At 37.9% G+C, this 16,144-nt stretch overlaps 1 protein-coding gene across 5 annotated transcripts in view; it reads left to right on the top strand.

The window, feature by feature from the left end:
* NRAP (nebulin related anchoring protein) overlaps positions 1 to 16,144 on the top strand; it is a 50,583-nt gene that overhangs the window by 33,316 nt on the left and 1,123 nt on the right. For 4 of the 5 annotated variants that reach the window (XM_035330132.1, XM_035330131.1, XM_035330129.1 and 1 more), the window contains 15 exons: positions 169 to 273; positions 649 to 756; positions 1,564 to 1,677; positions 2,525 to 2,722; positions 4,607 to 4,711; positions 5,759 to 5,857; positions 6,659 to 6,763; positions 7,111 to 7,218; positions 8,864 to 9,175; positions 11,814 to 11,918; positions 12,593 to 12,691; positions 12,802 to 12,906; positions 14,220 to 14,327; positions 14,962 to 15,273; positions 15,518 to 15,670. In XM_035330132.1, coding sequence (XP_035186023.1) covers positions 169 to 273; positions 649 to 756; positions 1,564 to 1,677; positions 2,525 to 2,722; positions 4,607 to 4,711; positions 5,759 to 5,857; positions 6,659 to 6,763; positions 7,111 to 7,218; positions 8,864 to 9,175; positions 11,814 to 11,918; positions 12,593 to 12,691; positions 12,802 to 12,906; positions 14,220 to 14,327; positions 14,962 to 15,273; positions 15,518 to 15,670 — 2,136 coding nt within the window. The remainder of the gene's footprint in view (positions 1 to 168; positions 274 to 648; positions 757 to 1,563; positions 1,678 to 2,524; positions 2,723 to 4,606; positions 4,712 to 5,758; positions 5,858 to 6,658; positions 6,764 to 7,110; positions 7,219 to 8,863; positions 9,176 to 11,813; positions 11,919 to 12,592; positions 12,692 to 12,801; positions 12,907 to 14,219; positions 14,328 to 14,961; positions 15,274 to 15,517; positions 15,671 to 16,144) is intronic. The other variant, XM_035330130.1, reaches the window with a different exon arrangement.

Here is a 16,144-nt window from a genome sequence, read left to right as displayed (position 1 = left end):
AAACACTAGAAGTTTTTTTTAATACTTTTTGACTGATATAGTTGCCTGTGTTTAATGCTGTTGTAATTTTTTCCATAGTCTTTGCATTCCTATTTGAAAATATTTTTTGTCTGAATTAGGTGATGAATGGATAGTCAATACTTGCTACTGAAACTCATTTCTTTGCAGAGACTGTACAAGGAACATGGAGAGAGTGTAAAGCATCAGTATACACCAACAACAGATTTTCCTGAACTCCTTCTGGCCAAATTAAATTCCATGAATATCAGTGAGGTATAAATCTTACCTTTAATACTTTAAAGGAAAATGGAAAAAGTTGATAGTGCTTTCTTGTTTATCCTACACCAGAAATCATACTAATTTTTTCCTTTCACCAGTGTATGATCTATGGTCTAGGTGTTTATGAAGTAAAATCAGAAATCAAATTTCTTACCAAACTTCTGAACAAACTTCTCGTAAGTTAGAAAGATAAGAATGAACACATGTGATCTGATTATTCATGTTGTGTATTGACATTTTCATTTATGTTAGCAGTTTGTGCTAGAACAGAATGAAACTACTCTGGTAATGTTGCACGGATAAAAACAATGCTGCAGTATCAACCCTCTGAACAGCCTCTCTGCTTCTGTCCTGTTCCGTATTTCCTAGATTCGCTATAAGGAGTCCTGGGGAAAGATGAAAGATGGTGGATATCAAATGAAACTAGATGCCATTCCTTTCCAGGCCGCAAAAGCTTCTGGTGAAATCATAAGTGACGTAGGTGAACTTACTGCTGATATAGTCCAGTAGGAGATGTCAGTCACTCCAGAGTGTTTCTGCTCTGCTGAGTGACTCTTGATGGAAAAAGCATGTCCAGTGAACTCTGCAGCTGGGAGACATCCGGCCTCAGCCTAGTTAGTTATTGTGCTTTTGGAAGTGCAGACACAATCAAGTTAACCATCAAAGGAAGCTTTACTAAGGCAAAGCTGACCAACCTCCCTAAGGTATTGACTTGGCTACAGACACTAACGGGGATAGGGCTTGTTCAGGAGATATCAGCCACTGTCAGCTAGCCAAACTTTGGAGAAGAGAGCTTATTCAGGAAGTTCTACCCTTCAATGTGTGTCTTGGGTGTCCATTGCAGGTTGTAGAGAGATATAGTTTAATTTCAAGCACAGGTGACTAATTTTTCTGAATTTGCTAGAGAGCTAATGGAGAAAGGTTCCTCAGGTTGATTCTGATCACTTGCACCAGGTTCTTGTCTTCCATCACCTGTGTAATAGCAGGTAACTGACCCAAACTATTTTTAAGTGTTCATTGTTTTTGGCTTATTTATATATTTTTGTGTGCGAGTGACTTTCTCTAAATAGGATAAAATATTTAAATATTTCTGCAGATGAAGTCTCCCAAGCATCCACTGAAGTTTTATTCAAATTTGATATCATATTAAATATAGCCAGAATTTATTGTCCATAGCTCTCCTTCTGTAATAAGAAAATCCATTTATTCAGATTTTAACAGTTCTAATACTTACTTCTCTTCATTCCTATTCATATGTTTGTTTTTTTCCCATTTCTTTTTCAGCTCAAGTATAAGGAGGCATTTGAGAAAATGAAAGGACAGATGGTTGGTTCGTGTGGACTGGATGGTGATATTCACATTGCTCACTCAGTTCATGCATCATCGCTGCAGAGTGATGTAAGTACAAGAAAGAAGATGTGGACGTTTTGGAATTGATTTCTTAACAGTGCCTAATTCCTCATGGACAGCTTTGGACTAGCTTCTTATTACACTGTTTGATTTCAGTGGGCTTACACTGGGATTCTTTCTTGTGTGATGATATGTGTAGATTGAGATAGGTAAAACAACTGTCTGAATAAATCATTCATCTGTGAAGTTACTTTAAGTCAGTTTGATGACCATCAATAGATCTGGATGATTTTCAATTTTTGCATAATCTGATTAGAAAATTTCATATGAAAAAAAAATCTTTGAATATTTCTTCAGCTTTCTTTTCCTGAAACGGGAAGTGAAGACAAAAATAACCCTCCCTTCGCCCCCCAATAATAAATAATATTTAATACTTTGAAATGAAGCTGGCCAAATCAGGATACAATGACAAATATTTTGAGTAAGGATTTGTACTAATTCTAATACACATATGGCTTTTTGTGTTTTATCTTCAGGCAGTAGCTTCAACTTGTGTTGTGCGTTCTTGAAATGCAGTAAATTAAGAATTCTTTTATCAGATTGATAATTTATAGATTTAATGTGTCCAATTAATAAAAATAAAAATAAACTATATCTCAGCTTAATTAAATATAGTAAAGATGGCTACTATTTTGATGAAAGTAGGGTGCCACATATTATAATTGCACATATTGATTCTTCACTGTATAGTTAAACAGATGAAGAAAAATATTTTTAAAAAGAATAATTTATGCTGGAAAATTGAAGAAATATGGATAATGTGTCTTCTGATCAAAATTTGAATTCTGATTACCATGCTGTGATTATAAAATGTGATCTGTTTTTAATTTGATAGGTGAAATATAAGCAAGGTTTTGAGGATACAAGGGCTCACTTCCATCTGCCACTAGATATGATAAACTTGGTACATGCCAGGAAAGCCCAGTCTTTGGTCAGTGAACAAGAATACAGACAGCTGCTGCACCAGTACACTTCTTTGACTGATGATCTGAGATTGCAGTGTGCCAAGAATGCATATAAACTACAGAGTGAGGTAATTGCAAAATATCTCAGCAATATTTCCCTGTTGGGTCTGATACAAGATAGCTCTGTTCCAAATCATGGCAGATGATGGTATGTATTTGCATGGCAACTGAGGGATATACAATAACCGTTCCCCCTTGATTACATTCAGGAATGAGACTTTTCTTTGTTGGGCAGTTGTACAATGTGTGTGATAGCACCATGGTAAGAGAGTGGTAGGTAGGTAGGTAAGGTAGTTAGGTAGTTGCACCATGGTAAGGTAGTCTTAGATGGGGCAGAGAAGTGTTAGCAAGTGGGGATGAGTGCACTGTTGATGAATTACTCTTTTTAAGGTCTTACTAACCATGAAAACTCTTTACCCATGGGTATTTTGAGTTGATTTGCACCTGGGTGGGAGTAATGTGCACTTCCACAAGAAAAATGCCTGTAGTTGACCTGATTTGTAAGACAGCTGTACACTGTGGCCCAAGATATAACCACTGCAATTTTCATAAGGACGATTGTAGCTCACTACATGATCTTAAGTAGAATTACCTAGATAACACTTTACAAATTCAAGGGTAGGCAGTGTCAATAGGCAATAAGCCCTAAGCAAAGGGCTTTAAAGAAATTAAGTTGCCTCAGGAGTCCTCAGGAAGGACTGTATCTTATAAACAAGCCTGGCCTCAGAATGCCAATGTATCTAAGTTCTACATTTTCAGCCAACAGTCTTAAAGATGGCAACTGTGTTCAAACAACTATTAACATCAGCTGCGGTTGTGCTGCCCTAACTGGAGTGAAAACACATGTAATCAGAGATTCTGAAGCAGATTTCCCTCCATGCCTATCTTCTGATTTGGGAAATCAGATGCTGATTGGCAGCAACATCTCACAGTGCAGAATTTACCTCCTTTATCAGCTGGCTAATAGCTGGCAAGAGGTGAGGAGAGAGGTCTACTGTTGTCCTCTCTAATCTACAGACTCTCAAAGGTATTTCCCATACACAGCACTGCAGTGCTTTTGAGTCCAGAGCTTAGCACTGGACAAGCATATGCGTGAGAGGATAGAAAGAAAAGCTGATTTTATTCTCCTAGGCATAGTCCATTTCCATTACGAGTGTTTGTCTGAACAAAAACTCCTAAAAAAAGCTAATTCTTCACTTAGTAAGCACTTGCATTTCCACATATCCATCAAGTAGGCAAACCTGTGTATTACTACTTGTTTGGTCTTTATAACTCTTTTGAAGCAGAAAATAAGACAACCCTCCTCATCATCACTCATCTCATCATCAGACGAAATAATATTTGTTGTGAAGTATCTACTTGTAATCTAGTGGTAACATTTGAAAAAGTAATACAATGAGTCTCTGCTGTATTTGGTGGTCTAGAAAATATTTTATCTATATCTATATGTTCTCTCAGTGGTATTTTTTTGTAGTGTTCTCTATTTATGTTATGACCATGCAAAATTGTTTGAAAGTAAGCTTATTTTGTCTGCTATTCTAGTTATTATGAAGTTGCTAGCTTTCTTTTTTAATATTTCATGCACTTTTCTAAATTTCTTTTATGTAAATTTATAAACAAGTACTCTGTAGATTTCATTTATATACCATATACAAATGAAATTTATATATCTGGGAAAAGCATTTTCAAGGTTTCAAATGGAAGTTAGGAGCCCAAATATCACTCAGTGTTCATGGGACTTGGTACTCTTTAGAATCTTGCATCTGTACAGTAGATCTGTGAGTGCTGTATGCACATAAACACAAGAACCTAGGGTAAAGTATCTTAACTCTCTGTGGTAGGTACTAATTTTAGTGGATTTATTTGAATAACCTTATTGTGTATTTTTGGATGAATAAATATAGGGCATCTCAAATGGAAACCTGTAATTACTTCTGCTTGGTTTTCCTTAGAATTTATACCGGTCTGACATGAACTTTATGCGAGGAGTTGGATGTATAACTCCAGGGGCCCTAGAGATTGAAGGAAAGAAGAAAGCTTCTGAACTCATCAGTGAGGTAACAAAAGAGGTTTTTGATTTCTCCACTACAAACAAGAGTTTGCCAGATGTCTTTCCATTAAACTGGGCTGGCAAAGTGACTCACTGGATAATGCTAGGCTCCCTCCCCTTGCGTTTGATCATACCAATTATGTTCTAACTGCAGATAGGTGAACCTGATGGAATTCAAGGTTTTGCAGGACTCGCTAACTTTTCACAAATCTTTCCTCCCATGTTTCAGACCTCGGAGGGTGTTAGTTTATGTGATTTATTTTAGTTTTAAAATGTTGTGGTTTTTCTTCTCTGTTTTTCAACTAAAAATAAGCTTGTGACTCTCCTTGTACTGTTTCTCCAAAATTAGACTGCAGAGTGCCCCGTACATTACACTGTCCTCAGCTTGGCTTCTGCTTTGCAGTCTTAGATTGTTTTTCACTTGCTGCCTTCATGTGCTATTTTTTTAAACACTGCTTTAACTGGATTTTTCTCTCCTTTGTTGTGTTGTCTTCTTACAGTCTCTACTAGTTTCAAATCATGGATTTTTTGCCCATATTCAGATAGACATGAAATTAGGAAAAATAAGGATGTTTTTCAGAGTTGCATTCTAGTGAATGCATCCCTTCTTGCAGTGATCTTACAGTTAATTTGTTCACAATTCTCACATAACACCATAGGTTGGATGGAACCTAATCATTCCCACCAAAAAAAAGATCATTTGGCTTATGCAGCATCTTTTCTTAGGATTGGATTACCTTTGCTTTAATTCCACTAGCCAGGGTTAATGGCACCAAGGGGTGAAACAACCTCATTACTATATTCAACATAGCAGCACTTTGTTTATTTTTTTGTTTTACACCATGTTCCTTACTTTTCCCCTGTGAGACTTGTGTTCATCAGATTCAGAGAAGCAAAAGGTAGATTAGTCTAAGAGTTAATAGATAACATATCCTTTGCAAGGTAGGGTTTTAAACACACTACTAGTGTGTTTAAGTACTAGTGTTAGAAAATATACCTTATCTGACAAGACAATTTAGTTATTCTGTTCATTTTTCTTTGTGTATGAACTCAGAGTAAATATCGTCAGCAGCCACATTCCTTCAAGTACACATCGGTGACAGACTCTCCTGGTCTCCTTCATGCAAAATTCAGCAATATGATTGCTAATGAGGTAGGCTCTCCTAACGTGAATCAGAAAATATGCTTTTCAAAATGCAGAGAGAGAGGGATGGAGGAGTGGGAAAGAGGCAACCCTGTTCTAAAAGAAAATGCATCAAAAAGGAAACAAACATCACTGAATTCTGCTTTTGCACAGTTAAATCACATTTTATTATTTCCAGACAAACATTTAATCCCATTCTTCAATTCAGTCTCTTTTTAAAAAGCTTGAATAGTGCCCATATGCCCATATGTCCTGTTATCATGTGTTTTTACATGAAACAAAGCCTTAAAAGACCATTTCTGGGGGGTGTTCTTGAGGGAGCTCGTTTGCATAATGCAGTCCACTTTTGAGGCCTCCAGAAAAATAAACCTTTTTCTAATTTTCAAAAAAAACAAGAGAAAACCCACAGATGAATAACCAAAATTGTCCATAACGCGAGGATAAAAAAATCCAAGCTAGAAAATATGACAAGTCTTACAGAAACACCAGCTCTTTTAAATAACCCACATTCAAGGTGCCCTTAATGTTCTTAGGTCAACTTTTGGCCTCCTGGGATTATACAAATGCAAGACTAACAGCACAGTGGGTAGGCTTCATGATATATGCATAAAAATTGATTTTAAAGTTGCTTTTTTTTTCATGCCCAGAAAAACAAAAGCAAAAACATGCAGTAGCACTGTTAGATTCTTAGCTGTTTTTTGCAGTGTCTGATTACAATTGTCATAATAATAAACAACTTAAGCACTGCTATTACATTACTGAAACTTTTGGAAAATTAATTGCAATCGTTTTTTTTGATCCCTTTTCTAGCGTCTCTATAAAGCAGCAGGAGAGGACAGTCAGCATCACTATACACCAACGCTGGGTCTGCCTGAGTTTACACGGGCAAGAATAAATGCAGCCAATCTCAGTGATGTAAGAGGTTTTTATATTTCTTATATGGGTTGGAGGATGAGTTGTGCAATGTCAAGAAAGATGGATAAGTAGAGGACTTTTTAGATCTGTTCTATTTATGCTTTCCCTGATTTGATTATATTTATCTCCATTAGCATACATACAGTTGTAAATTAAATCTACATAAAGAATAAGACTTGTTTTGTCTAAGTTAGTAGGATTTCCTCAAGACAATTAAAAAAAAAAATCCTTTGATTATGAGGAATGAGACTGTAACTCAGAATTACAAATGAAAGAGGGTTCCTTTGTTTGTTCCTTTGTGCATTTAAAAGTGAAAGAGCAATCTACATGTGCCTTTCCTACTTTAGGCAAAATACAGGGAATCTTGGCATAATCTACGTGCTCAAGGCTACAAGCTGACAACGGAAGCACTCCCTTTCCAGACTGCGAGGGCCTCCAGAGAAATTGCCAGTGATGTGAGTTGAATGATTCAACCTTCCATCTTGCCTAATTTCTGTTAACTTCATGTAAAACAATGTCTAAAGCAGATTTTACTGAATTAAAGCAACTCTGTAACCATGTGAGACAAGTGTGAGACAGAATATATTACTTATGAATGAGATTCTTTGTGTGAATTTAAAAAAAAAAATAAAAAGGAAGAAGGGGAAAAAAAAGGAAGAATCACTGCTAATCGGGAACCAAGCTCAGTTAAACATCTTCCAGTGGGAAATAGCTTGTGAATTAAAGTATTTGCAGACAGATAAATCAGAGAGATTCTGCTCCTCTCCAGGCTTTTAGCTTCTCATATTATAAAGTGCCCACTAATTCTGTCCATCCTGCTTTGAACTGACTTTTGGAAGTGCTTAGGGCTCCTGAATTGAAATGAAGTCAGAAGAAGTATTCTTTGAATCTCTGTAAATCAGGAGCTGACTATCTGGTTAGGAAGTGAAAGTTAGTGATTTCTCCTGTACACGTGTTTTCTTAATGTCTGAAACAGAGGGAACAAATCTTCTTACCCCTAAAAATATACTCTCATTTAGGTGGCTGTTTGGAAAACACTCAGACAAGGTGGTATCTGTTTCTCAGAAAGCCCAAGTTCATCTCAGGAAATTTAACAAGAAAAAAACGGCAATAAATCTAAAATTAATTAAAGAAAGTATTTCTTTTGTATAGTATTTAGTTGCATATTTTATCTCTAATATGATAAAATATGAATCTATTTCATGTGCATTTGTTTTGTGAAGCAACTATATCTAGCTGTAATGTATACTTAACTATATTTTGCAGAGTGCTTTTGGTTACAGCTTCAGATCTGCTCTAAAGGGTACAAATCCATAATAGAATTACATCCACTTACAACAGATCTGAATTTGGCCCTTCATCTTCGAAGCACTTTATAAACATTAGCTACTGTAATTTAATCCCCACAACTCTCTTGTGTGGTAGATAAGTGTTATTATCCCATTTCAACTACATTATGAACTCTTCAGGGCCCAGGCCTTCCCTTTAAAGTTCCAAGCACCCTGTTGATGCTGTATAAATAATCATTATCATCATCATCACTATTTCACAGAGAGGATAAATGCAAGATCATAGGGAGAGTTATAGTCCCAGCTAAGATGAGAATGAGGGGTTGCTGGTGCTTATTCTTGTGTTCAGACCACCATCTTAGGTTTCTGAACATAGTTATTGATCCAGGAAGACTGAATTTACTCTTTAAAATAGCTGGGTGGCATTTGCAAATCTGAAGGCTACAAAGTGCATATGTTTCTTTGTATAGATTTTTTTTTCTTCTTTTGTTTGTTTCTCTTACATTCTCATTCCTAATGATGGGATCATAACTATGAGAGATAATGAAAGTCCATGATCTGAGGTTAAACATGACAAATGCTTAGAGGATATTCAAAGCATGTATTGAATTGTGCTTAACTTAAATGTTGCAACTACTGTGATATTTAAATTTGAGAGCAACGAGAGATTCAAAAATTACTTCATAGGGCTGCATACTCTGGCTGTTTTTACAGTCAGCATAGATGTTTCTGTGTTTTATCCTGAGTTATTTAGCCAGAGCAGCCAGCCTAAGTCTGTCACGTTTTCACTTTTACCCTGTTTTATTTTTAGTACCAGTATAAATACAACTTTGTGATGGAGAGAGGAAAGCACATTGGTGCCAGAAGTGTTCTGGATGATACCAGGTTGCTGCATTGCTTGCATGCTGCCAAGTTACAGAGTGAACAGGAATATAAGAAAGGATCCCAAGGTGTGTGGTCTCAGTACCACCTGCCCATGGACATGGTGAATCTTGTCCATGCAAGGAAAGCCCAGGCCTTAGCAAGTGATCAAGATTACAGAAAGAGACTCCATGAATTTACGGCACTCCCAGAAGACATGAAGATGAAATGGGCCAAAAAAGCCCACATGCTACAGAGTGAGGTAAAGACTTTCCTTCTGTCAATAGTAAACTGAATTTAGCAATAACAAAGCTTTGAATGACTGGAACAAATTGTATGCTGTCATTGGGCAGTGTTTTTAGATAGATGGTAAACTTGTGTACATGTAGCAGCAAGATATCTGATTGCTCTGCACATATGTGAATATATGTGAATTAGAGGTTCTCATGTTATGAACCTGACAGAAAATCATTGTGGTCACTTACCTGAGGGATGTAAAAAAGATCTCTTGACATTTTGGATCACAGCCAGCCAAAGGTTTGACAGCCACTGCCCTACATGCAGAATTATTTGTGCAGGAAATTAAATGCTCAGAGGTTGCTTTGAGATATGGTGTTAGAGGGTCATTTTGCAGACAGGGCTGGGAATATCAAACAAGCAATTCCCCAGATGTGTTCGCAGAAATTGCTCTCACAAATGTAAGGTCAGACAAACTTTGACAGAAATGATGGAATCTCAGGATGGGCAACATCCAATGTCACCTTGTCCTAGCATACTTACCTTTGTTCAGGGACAAGCTATTGCCTACATTCAAACACATGTAAATACTGCGTTCATGTATGAGGCTGCATGGATGCAGGTAGCTGTATTTTAATGATTCAGGTTCTGGAGTCATCTTTCATTAAGTGCTTTGTACCAGAAAGCTGTATTCGGTTGGGTTTTTGTTGTGTTAGAAAAGAGATTGAACGATCCAGCAAGGAAGTGCAAAAGGTTGTTCAGGAAGTTGTTCCAACTCTTTATAGGTTTTCAGAGAGCTGATCACTTAATGAACTCAGGATTTTATTGAGAGACAAAGTGATGGGATGTCAGATCTGAAGGTCAGATATTTACAGATAGTCCAGCTATGAAAGTCAGTGTGGCAATCAAAGCACTGTAGAGCGTGTAACCTTCTTTCTTACTCAGTGTATTTGCTATCTAGTATCCCAAATATATTAGATATAATACTATATATATTATAGAGTATATAAATATACTCTTTGTTGCCAGGAAAAGGCATCTTCAAAGAACCCTCCTTAACTTCTCTCTTCAAATGGGAGCAAATGATCCAATTGAAGGATCCCAGTAGAGTTTTACTATTATGGTATACAATTGTCGTTTTTTTTCATTTGTCTAGATGAAAATAAAAAAGTGTTACCCTGGGAAACAGAGGTATCCCCGTGGAGGGCAGCAAAAATAAGGATTAGGAATGAGTGAGAGAATTTTGGCTGTAGTTTCAGATCAGCACAATAGACACTAGAGAGTGTTTTCACCGGGGAGAACACTTTGTCAACTGCCTTTATGTTAACAACCTTCATAGTACTTGGTTTTGTGTGTACAATTATAACATTACGTATATGTAATGTACACATACACATATATAATTAGATGTTTTTTAAATTAATAAAAATAATAACATGTTAAGCCATTCCCTGAAGAAAATCTAATACACCTGCTCAGGCCATCCAACAATGCCATAGGTACTCCTGTCCCCCCACTGTCCAGATCAGTACTACTTGATTGATTAAACTTTCTTTTTCCTGGTTTACTACTCAGTAGAGCCCACCAGTTGCTGCCGCCTGGCTGATGACTAGTCCTCACAGCTACACTGCTGGTAGTAGACAAAGAGCTCTTAGCTGTCAAACTATGCTAGCTGTCTCAGGGAGCAGTGACTAAGCAGATAAATTCACTACGCAACTTTTTGGAGATATTCTCAGGATGGTGTGAGAGCTGTTGCTAGAAGCAATTCTTTGCCTTTCCAAATGCTATTCCTGCCTTCTGCTGTAATGGGTAACTGATGACATAGAGGTTAGTTAGATCCAGGTAAGCAGCATATTTTGCTGTTTACTGATCTGTGATGGTGGTTTATGTTATAGGAAAGTGTAATTTCCAAGGACTTAGTCCAAACAGCACGAGGTTTAGAGCTTGCCTAACAAGGGTCAAGATAGGAGATGAATAAGGACCTTGGGACTTGGCTCCTTGCCTATAGACACCACAGAGAAATGATCAAGGTGGTTGCATCTGATCCCCTCACTGTCTAGTAAGGATAATGTACAGCACCCGTTTGAGCTTGCTGGTTGCTGTCCCCTTTTTTATGTAGGAGAAAAAAAATACTGAAAAAAATTAGAGTCACACAGTGGGCCAACATCATGCAAGGAGAAGTCAGAATTGTTGGGACTGAGAGTACTTTACTGGTTCTGAATTTTTATTGGGTCTGTCTCATTTTACTTTCTGGATCAGGAGGTAGAGGAAGCCTTTAATGTAAGTAAAGAATCTTAGGTCTCCTCTTAGAAATGGGGTTAATGAGGAAGCCTGCACCAGATAAAATAATTAGTATTCCTGACTTGAACTCACCTCAGAAAATTATTTCAAAAGGGTTTCTTTTACGCCCAGTACAAACAGGTTATTACTTACTGCTTTGAGTCATACTAATTCACTTGTGGGGCCTTCCCTTGTAACTTGAATATGATACATTATTTAATTCCTGGTGGAATGAACAAATGCAAACAGTTTGGCTTTACGATCTGATATGTGCATGGCAAATGAAAAACCTCAAAATGTTAATATGAATCAGGGAGTCTTTTTAAAAAACCTTAATAGCTGTGGATACAAAACTGATAGCTAACGATTTTCATTTTTAACAGCATCGCTATAAATCAGACTTGAACTTCATGAAAGGAGTTGGTTGGATGGCTCTGAGATCTCCGCAGATAGAAAGTGTAAAGAAGGCTGGAGAGCTCATCAGTGAGGTAACTGATAAATCTTTCATGGGATAGTACGTCTGTAGGAATTGTTTACCATCAAGGCTCCTCGTTACATGACACTTACGAATGTAGCTTATCATTTCCTTTTGATGTGGGAGCCTGTTTATACAAGGTGTAAGTTACCAGGAAGCAGTACGGGAGATGCAAGTCCACTGTGTGACACCTGCTGAATATTTTCCATTCTGAATGAAACACAAGAGTATAAACAAAACATGTAGCAGTAAATAAATGCAGTAAATTCTATTATGAAATTCTAAGCAGGTGCTTATGGAAATGTTATAGAAAGGTACAGCATTGACAGTCACGCTGAGGGGGCACTAGCCTGCTCAGTATTATGTATTAATGGAGAAGAATTATGAGCTGTCAAAAGTGTAGCGTTCAAAAGATTTTGCATGTGAATATCCAGTGCAAAGTCCTTCTTACAAAACAACAACAACAAAGTTTGGTGCCTGGACGTTACAGCAACGAGACAGTGGCATCCTTTTTTACTAGCTGAAAGAGTGAGTCTAAAGCAGAATGCTATGTTTTCATTACTATGGCTTCAGGAAGGTGATATTTGTGTTTTGCACCAGTTATCACACATACAGAATCATGATATATCACTAACAGAAACATCCTGTGTTTTTTTAATTGTTGTTTGGTTTTGTTGCCTCCTCCAGACAAAGTACCGTCAGAAGCCAGAAAGTCTGAAGTTCACTTCTGTAGTTGACTCTCCAGATTTGATTCATGCTAAAAATAGCTATCTCCAGTGCAGTGATGTAAGTTTTATTTTACTATAAATGATCGTAACTTCTGTTGTGCTATAATGCATTATAGAGTTGACCTCAATTCCAGTATCAGTTAAATTCAATAACTTTTGACTCCTCAGAGACTGTACAAGGCTGGAGACTCTGAAGCCATGCACAAGTATACCCTGCCTCCTGATCATCCAGACTTTATCCGAGCCCGCCAGAATGCACTTCACATCAGTGATGTAAGTAATAGAGGCTTTTACTTTGAGGCATTTACTTTTTAATGACCATTACCACTTGGTAATGGTCATTAAAGAAAACAAGTTTGCTTGGGAATGAAAAACTTTCATGAATATGTAGAAGCCGGGTTCTTTGAGCCTGACATGAACTGAAAAAGCCATAGCTTGTGGACAGCTTACCCCAGGCAGAGGCACTCAGTTTATCCCTAATATACCAGTCTGTAATTAAACCATTGTCATCATTAGCTGCAGGGGTAGATTCACCTTAGTTTGAAAAAGACTTTGAGTTCCTTGTTTAGTGGTAGGTCCTCTATAGGTAAAAAAAAAAAAAAAAAAAAAAAAAAACAGAAATAGGATTTACGTTCTTTGAAGTGACAGAGGAAAAAAAGTAGCATGGCAAAGAGATGATTGCACACAAACCAAAGTCAGCCCTAGACCTATTACCAAAGCTCACAGTAAAGACTGTATTGGTTCTACCCAGGCTGCCTACTGGTTCTTGCAGGACTTCTGGCATCTCAATTTATCTTTGGACTAAGCACCACCTAGCACGAAATCCATCAGTGAAACATAAAAATATCTTTTGAAATATGAAGTGGATTTTGTGCTGGTTTTCATGTAGTCACAAACCCCAGAAAACACAAATCAAAGTCTTACAGAAAGAAAATGAATAAAATCAGAAAGGGACAGCCAGAAGTGTCTGCTAAGGTACAACAGCTGGGTAGCAGGATACACAGACCAGAGGCTGGTGTAAGAATGCTTCCAAGGGAGGAAGAACCAAATCTAGAGAATTTTTTCTCTTCAGGATGTAAATGTATTTCACATCCACAAAGTCACATTAAATATGTTAGAACTGGCTGTTATTCCAGATGAGTTAATGAAGCCACATGTGGCTGTGGAATAGAGACAGGGATCATTAGAAAAGCTTGAAATAACTGGCATTGAAGTTATGATGCCATGAAACCCAAGATACTGCAAGTGGATGTATCAAAAGAGAGAATAAGGGCAATATCAATGCAATATTGATGTGACTGATGTATCACAGTTTCTAATAGAAATTAAATCAAATCAAAAACAACCACATTCAAGTACAAAAGGAAACCCTGGTGGCATTTTTCAGATGAGATGTTTTATCATTATGGGGAATAGAAAATAAATTGAAGTGCTATAGAACTGGATCAAAACCTTGGAGATGGTACTGATGACTCTTGATACAAATAAGCCCAGTAGGATAAAACATTTATTATTGCAGTTATGGGACTATGTTTAAGACGCTGTGGGGGGGAAATGACTGTTTTGTTCTTTTCTTCTCAACGCAGAAAGTGTATAAAACATCTTGGGAACAGACAAGGGCATCTGGCTATGATTTTAGGATTGACGCCATTCCGTTCCAGACAGCAAAGGCTTCAAGAGAGATTGCGAGTGATGTAAGAATTGTTCTGTTTCAAACGCTTCCCAACCCTATTCCCATGCCACCCCCACCCTGTAAAACTGGTGAATTGTGACCTAAGAGAACATTGGTCTGTTTTGCAAAAATGGGTGACCAGTGAAACCACATGCCAGTTAAGTGCAAAGGTTTCCAGCTAAAGGCTCCCATTAATAATGTCCAATACCAAGCTGCTCTTCATTTCGAGGAGCTGTTCTTGGGAAGGAAGGGTATTATATTATAGGTAAATAAGCTAGGTGTCAGGCTAGGGATAGCTAGCCATGGGCTAGAATAAAGCGTGTCACCTTTGAGCAGAGACAACGTCACCAAGAAAGCTGAAGATAGAAGAGCTTTATTGCTTATTCGGTGTACATAAGAAGAACTTTGGTTGCTTTTAAGAGAGGATTACTTTGGGCTCCCTAAGCCATTCCACTCCCTTAAAAAATTAGCACAAAGGTCATTCTCCTAGAGTGTAACGTTAAATTACCAGATACAGGTTGATATCAAACAAACCCTTGGTCTCTGTGCACTACAAGAACTGTTATGGGTAGCTAGGGGAGGATAAGTTATTTCATAATGGAATTTGAAGGTGATGTAAATATGAAAATGAGAGTTTTCCTCTATATCTCTTGCAGTACAAATACAGAGAAACCTTTTTGAGAGGCAGAGGGCAGCAGATTGGATTCCTCAGTGCAAATGATGATCCCAAAATCAGACATGTCCTCAGAGTGGGGAAACTCCAGAGTGACAACCAGTACAGGAGTGGATATGCCCAAAACAGGGCACAATTCCACAGTCACCTTAACCAGCCGGGGTTCCTGCATGCTAAGAGAAGCCAGCAGCTCGCCAGCAATGTTAACTACAAGCAGCCCTTGCATGAATATACTTGTGATCCTGAGCAGCTAAATGTGAAGCATGCAAAGCAAGCCTATAAGCTGCAGAGTGATGTAAGTACAGCTGAGTGGCACTATCCTGGCAGGTGCTAGGAGCTGTCTGTGGCTACGTGCTTCACAGAGCTTGTCTATCAACAAAATCATTCTTAAAAGAACTATGGTCTGTTTGTGGAGAATAAACAATTAGTTTATTATTGACCCTGTTGCTCCTTATATGCTCTCTCTTGAAAACCCAGGTCATGTGGTTTGATTAATGTTTAACAAATTAAATACACGCTAGTGTACGTTTCATTCTCAGGTAAAATACAAGTCTGACTTGAACTGGCTCAGAGGCATTGGCTGGACTCCCCCAGGTTCTTACAAAGTCGAAATGGCAAGAAGAGCTGCTGAGCTGGCATACCTTCGGGACATGGCAATGCAAGCTGCTTCTGCTCAGTACGGACCTCAAGTTGTAAGTAAATCATTCTTCTCATAAATGGCAAGAGCTCTGCTCTGTAGAAGGCAGGCAGGCACACATCCTGTTTAATGCTTTTGGATGCTCCCTGGACATTGCATTTCTCCTAATTATTTAAACAGAAAATATACACTTCCATCATCAAGCTCTGTGTACACCTCAGCTTGAAGGAACTTCTCAACGGAATTCAGCTATGTCAGGGTTGAGTAATTCCTTTAGAAGTGCCACAGGACAGGATTTTACTTACACTACAGGATGCGTTTCCCTTAACTTTGGATGTTGTCAGATCTCACAGTGTCCTGGTATATCCACAGAGAGCAAAATTGCAGTTGGAAAGGACTCCCTGTGCAACTCCCTTTCTCTTTTCCTAGTTTCGGCAAGACACATCCTTGTTACCCTGTAATCTCCACTGACAGCTGTATTGACAGGCTCAGTGTAGACTCCTGAGAACATAAAGTGTACTGTGGGAAG

Source organism: Oxyura jamaicensis, chromosome 6 (assembly GCF_011077185.1).
Source record: "Oxyura jamaicensis isolate SHBP4307 breed ruddy duck chromosome 6, BPBGC_Ojam_1.0, whole genome shotgun sequence".
NCBI lineage: Eukaryota > Metazoa > Chordata > Aves > Anseriformes > Anatidae > Oxyura > Oxyura jamaicensis.
Note: the sequence above shows the minus strand (reverse complement) of the source record. Positions and strands in the feature narration are given on the sequence as shown.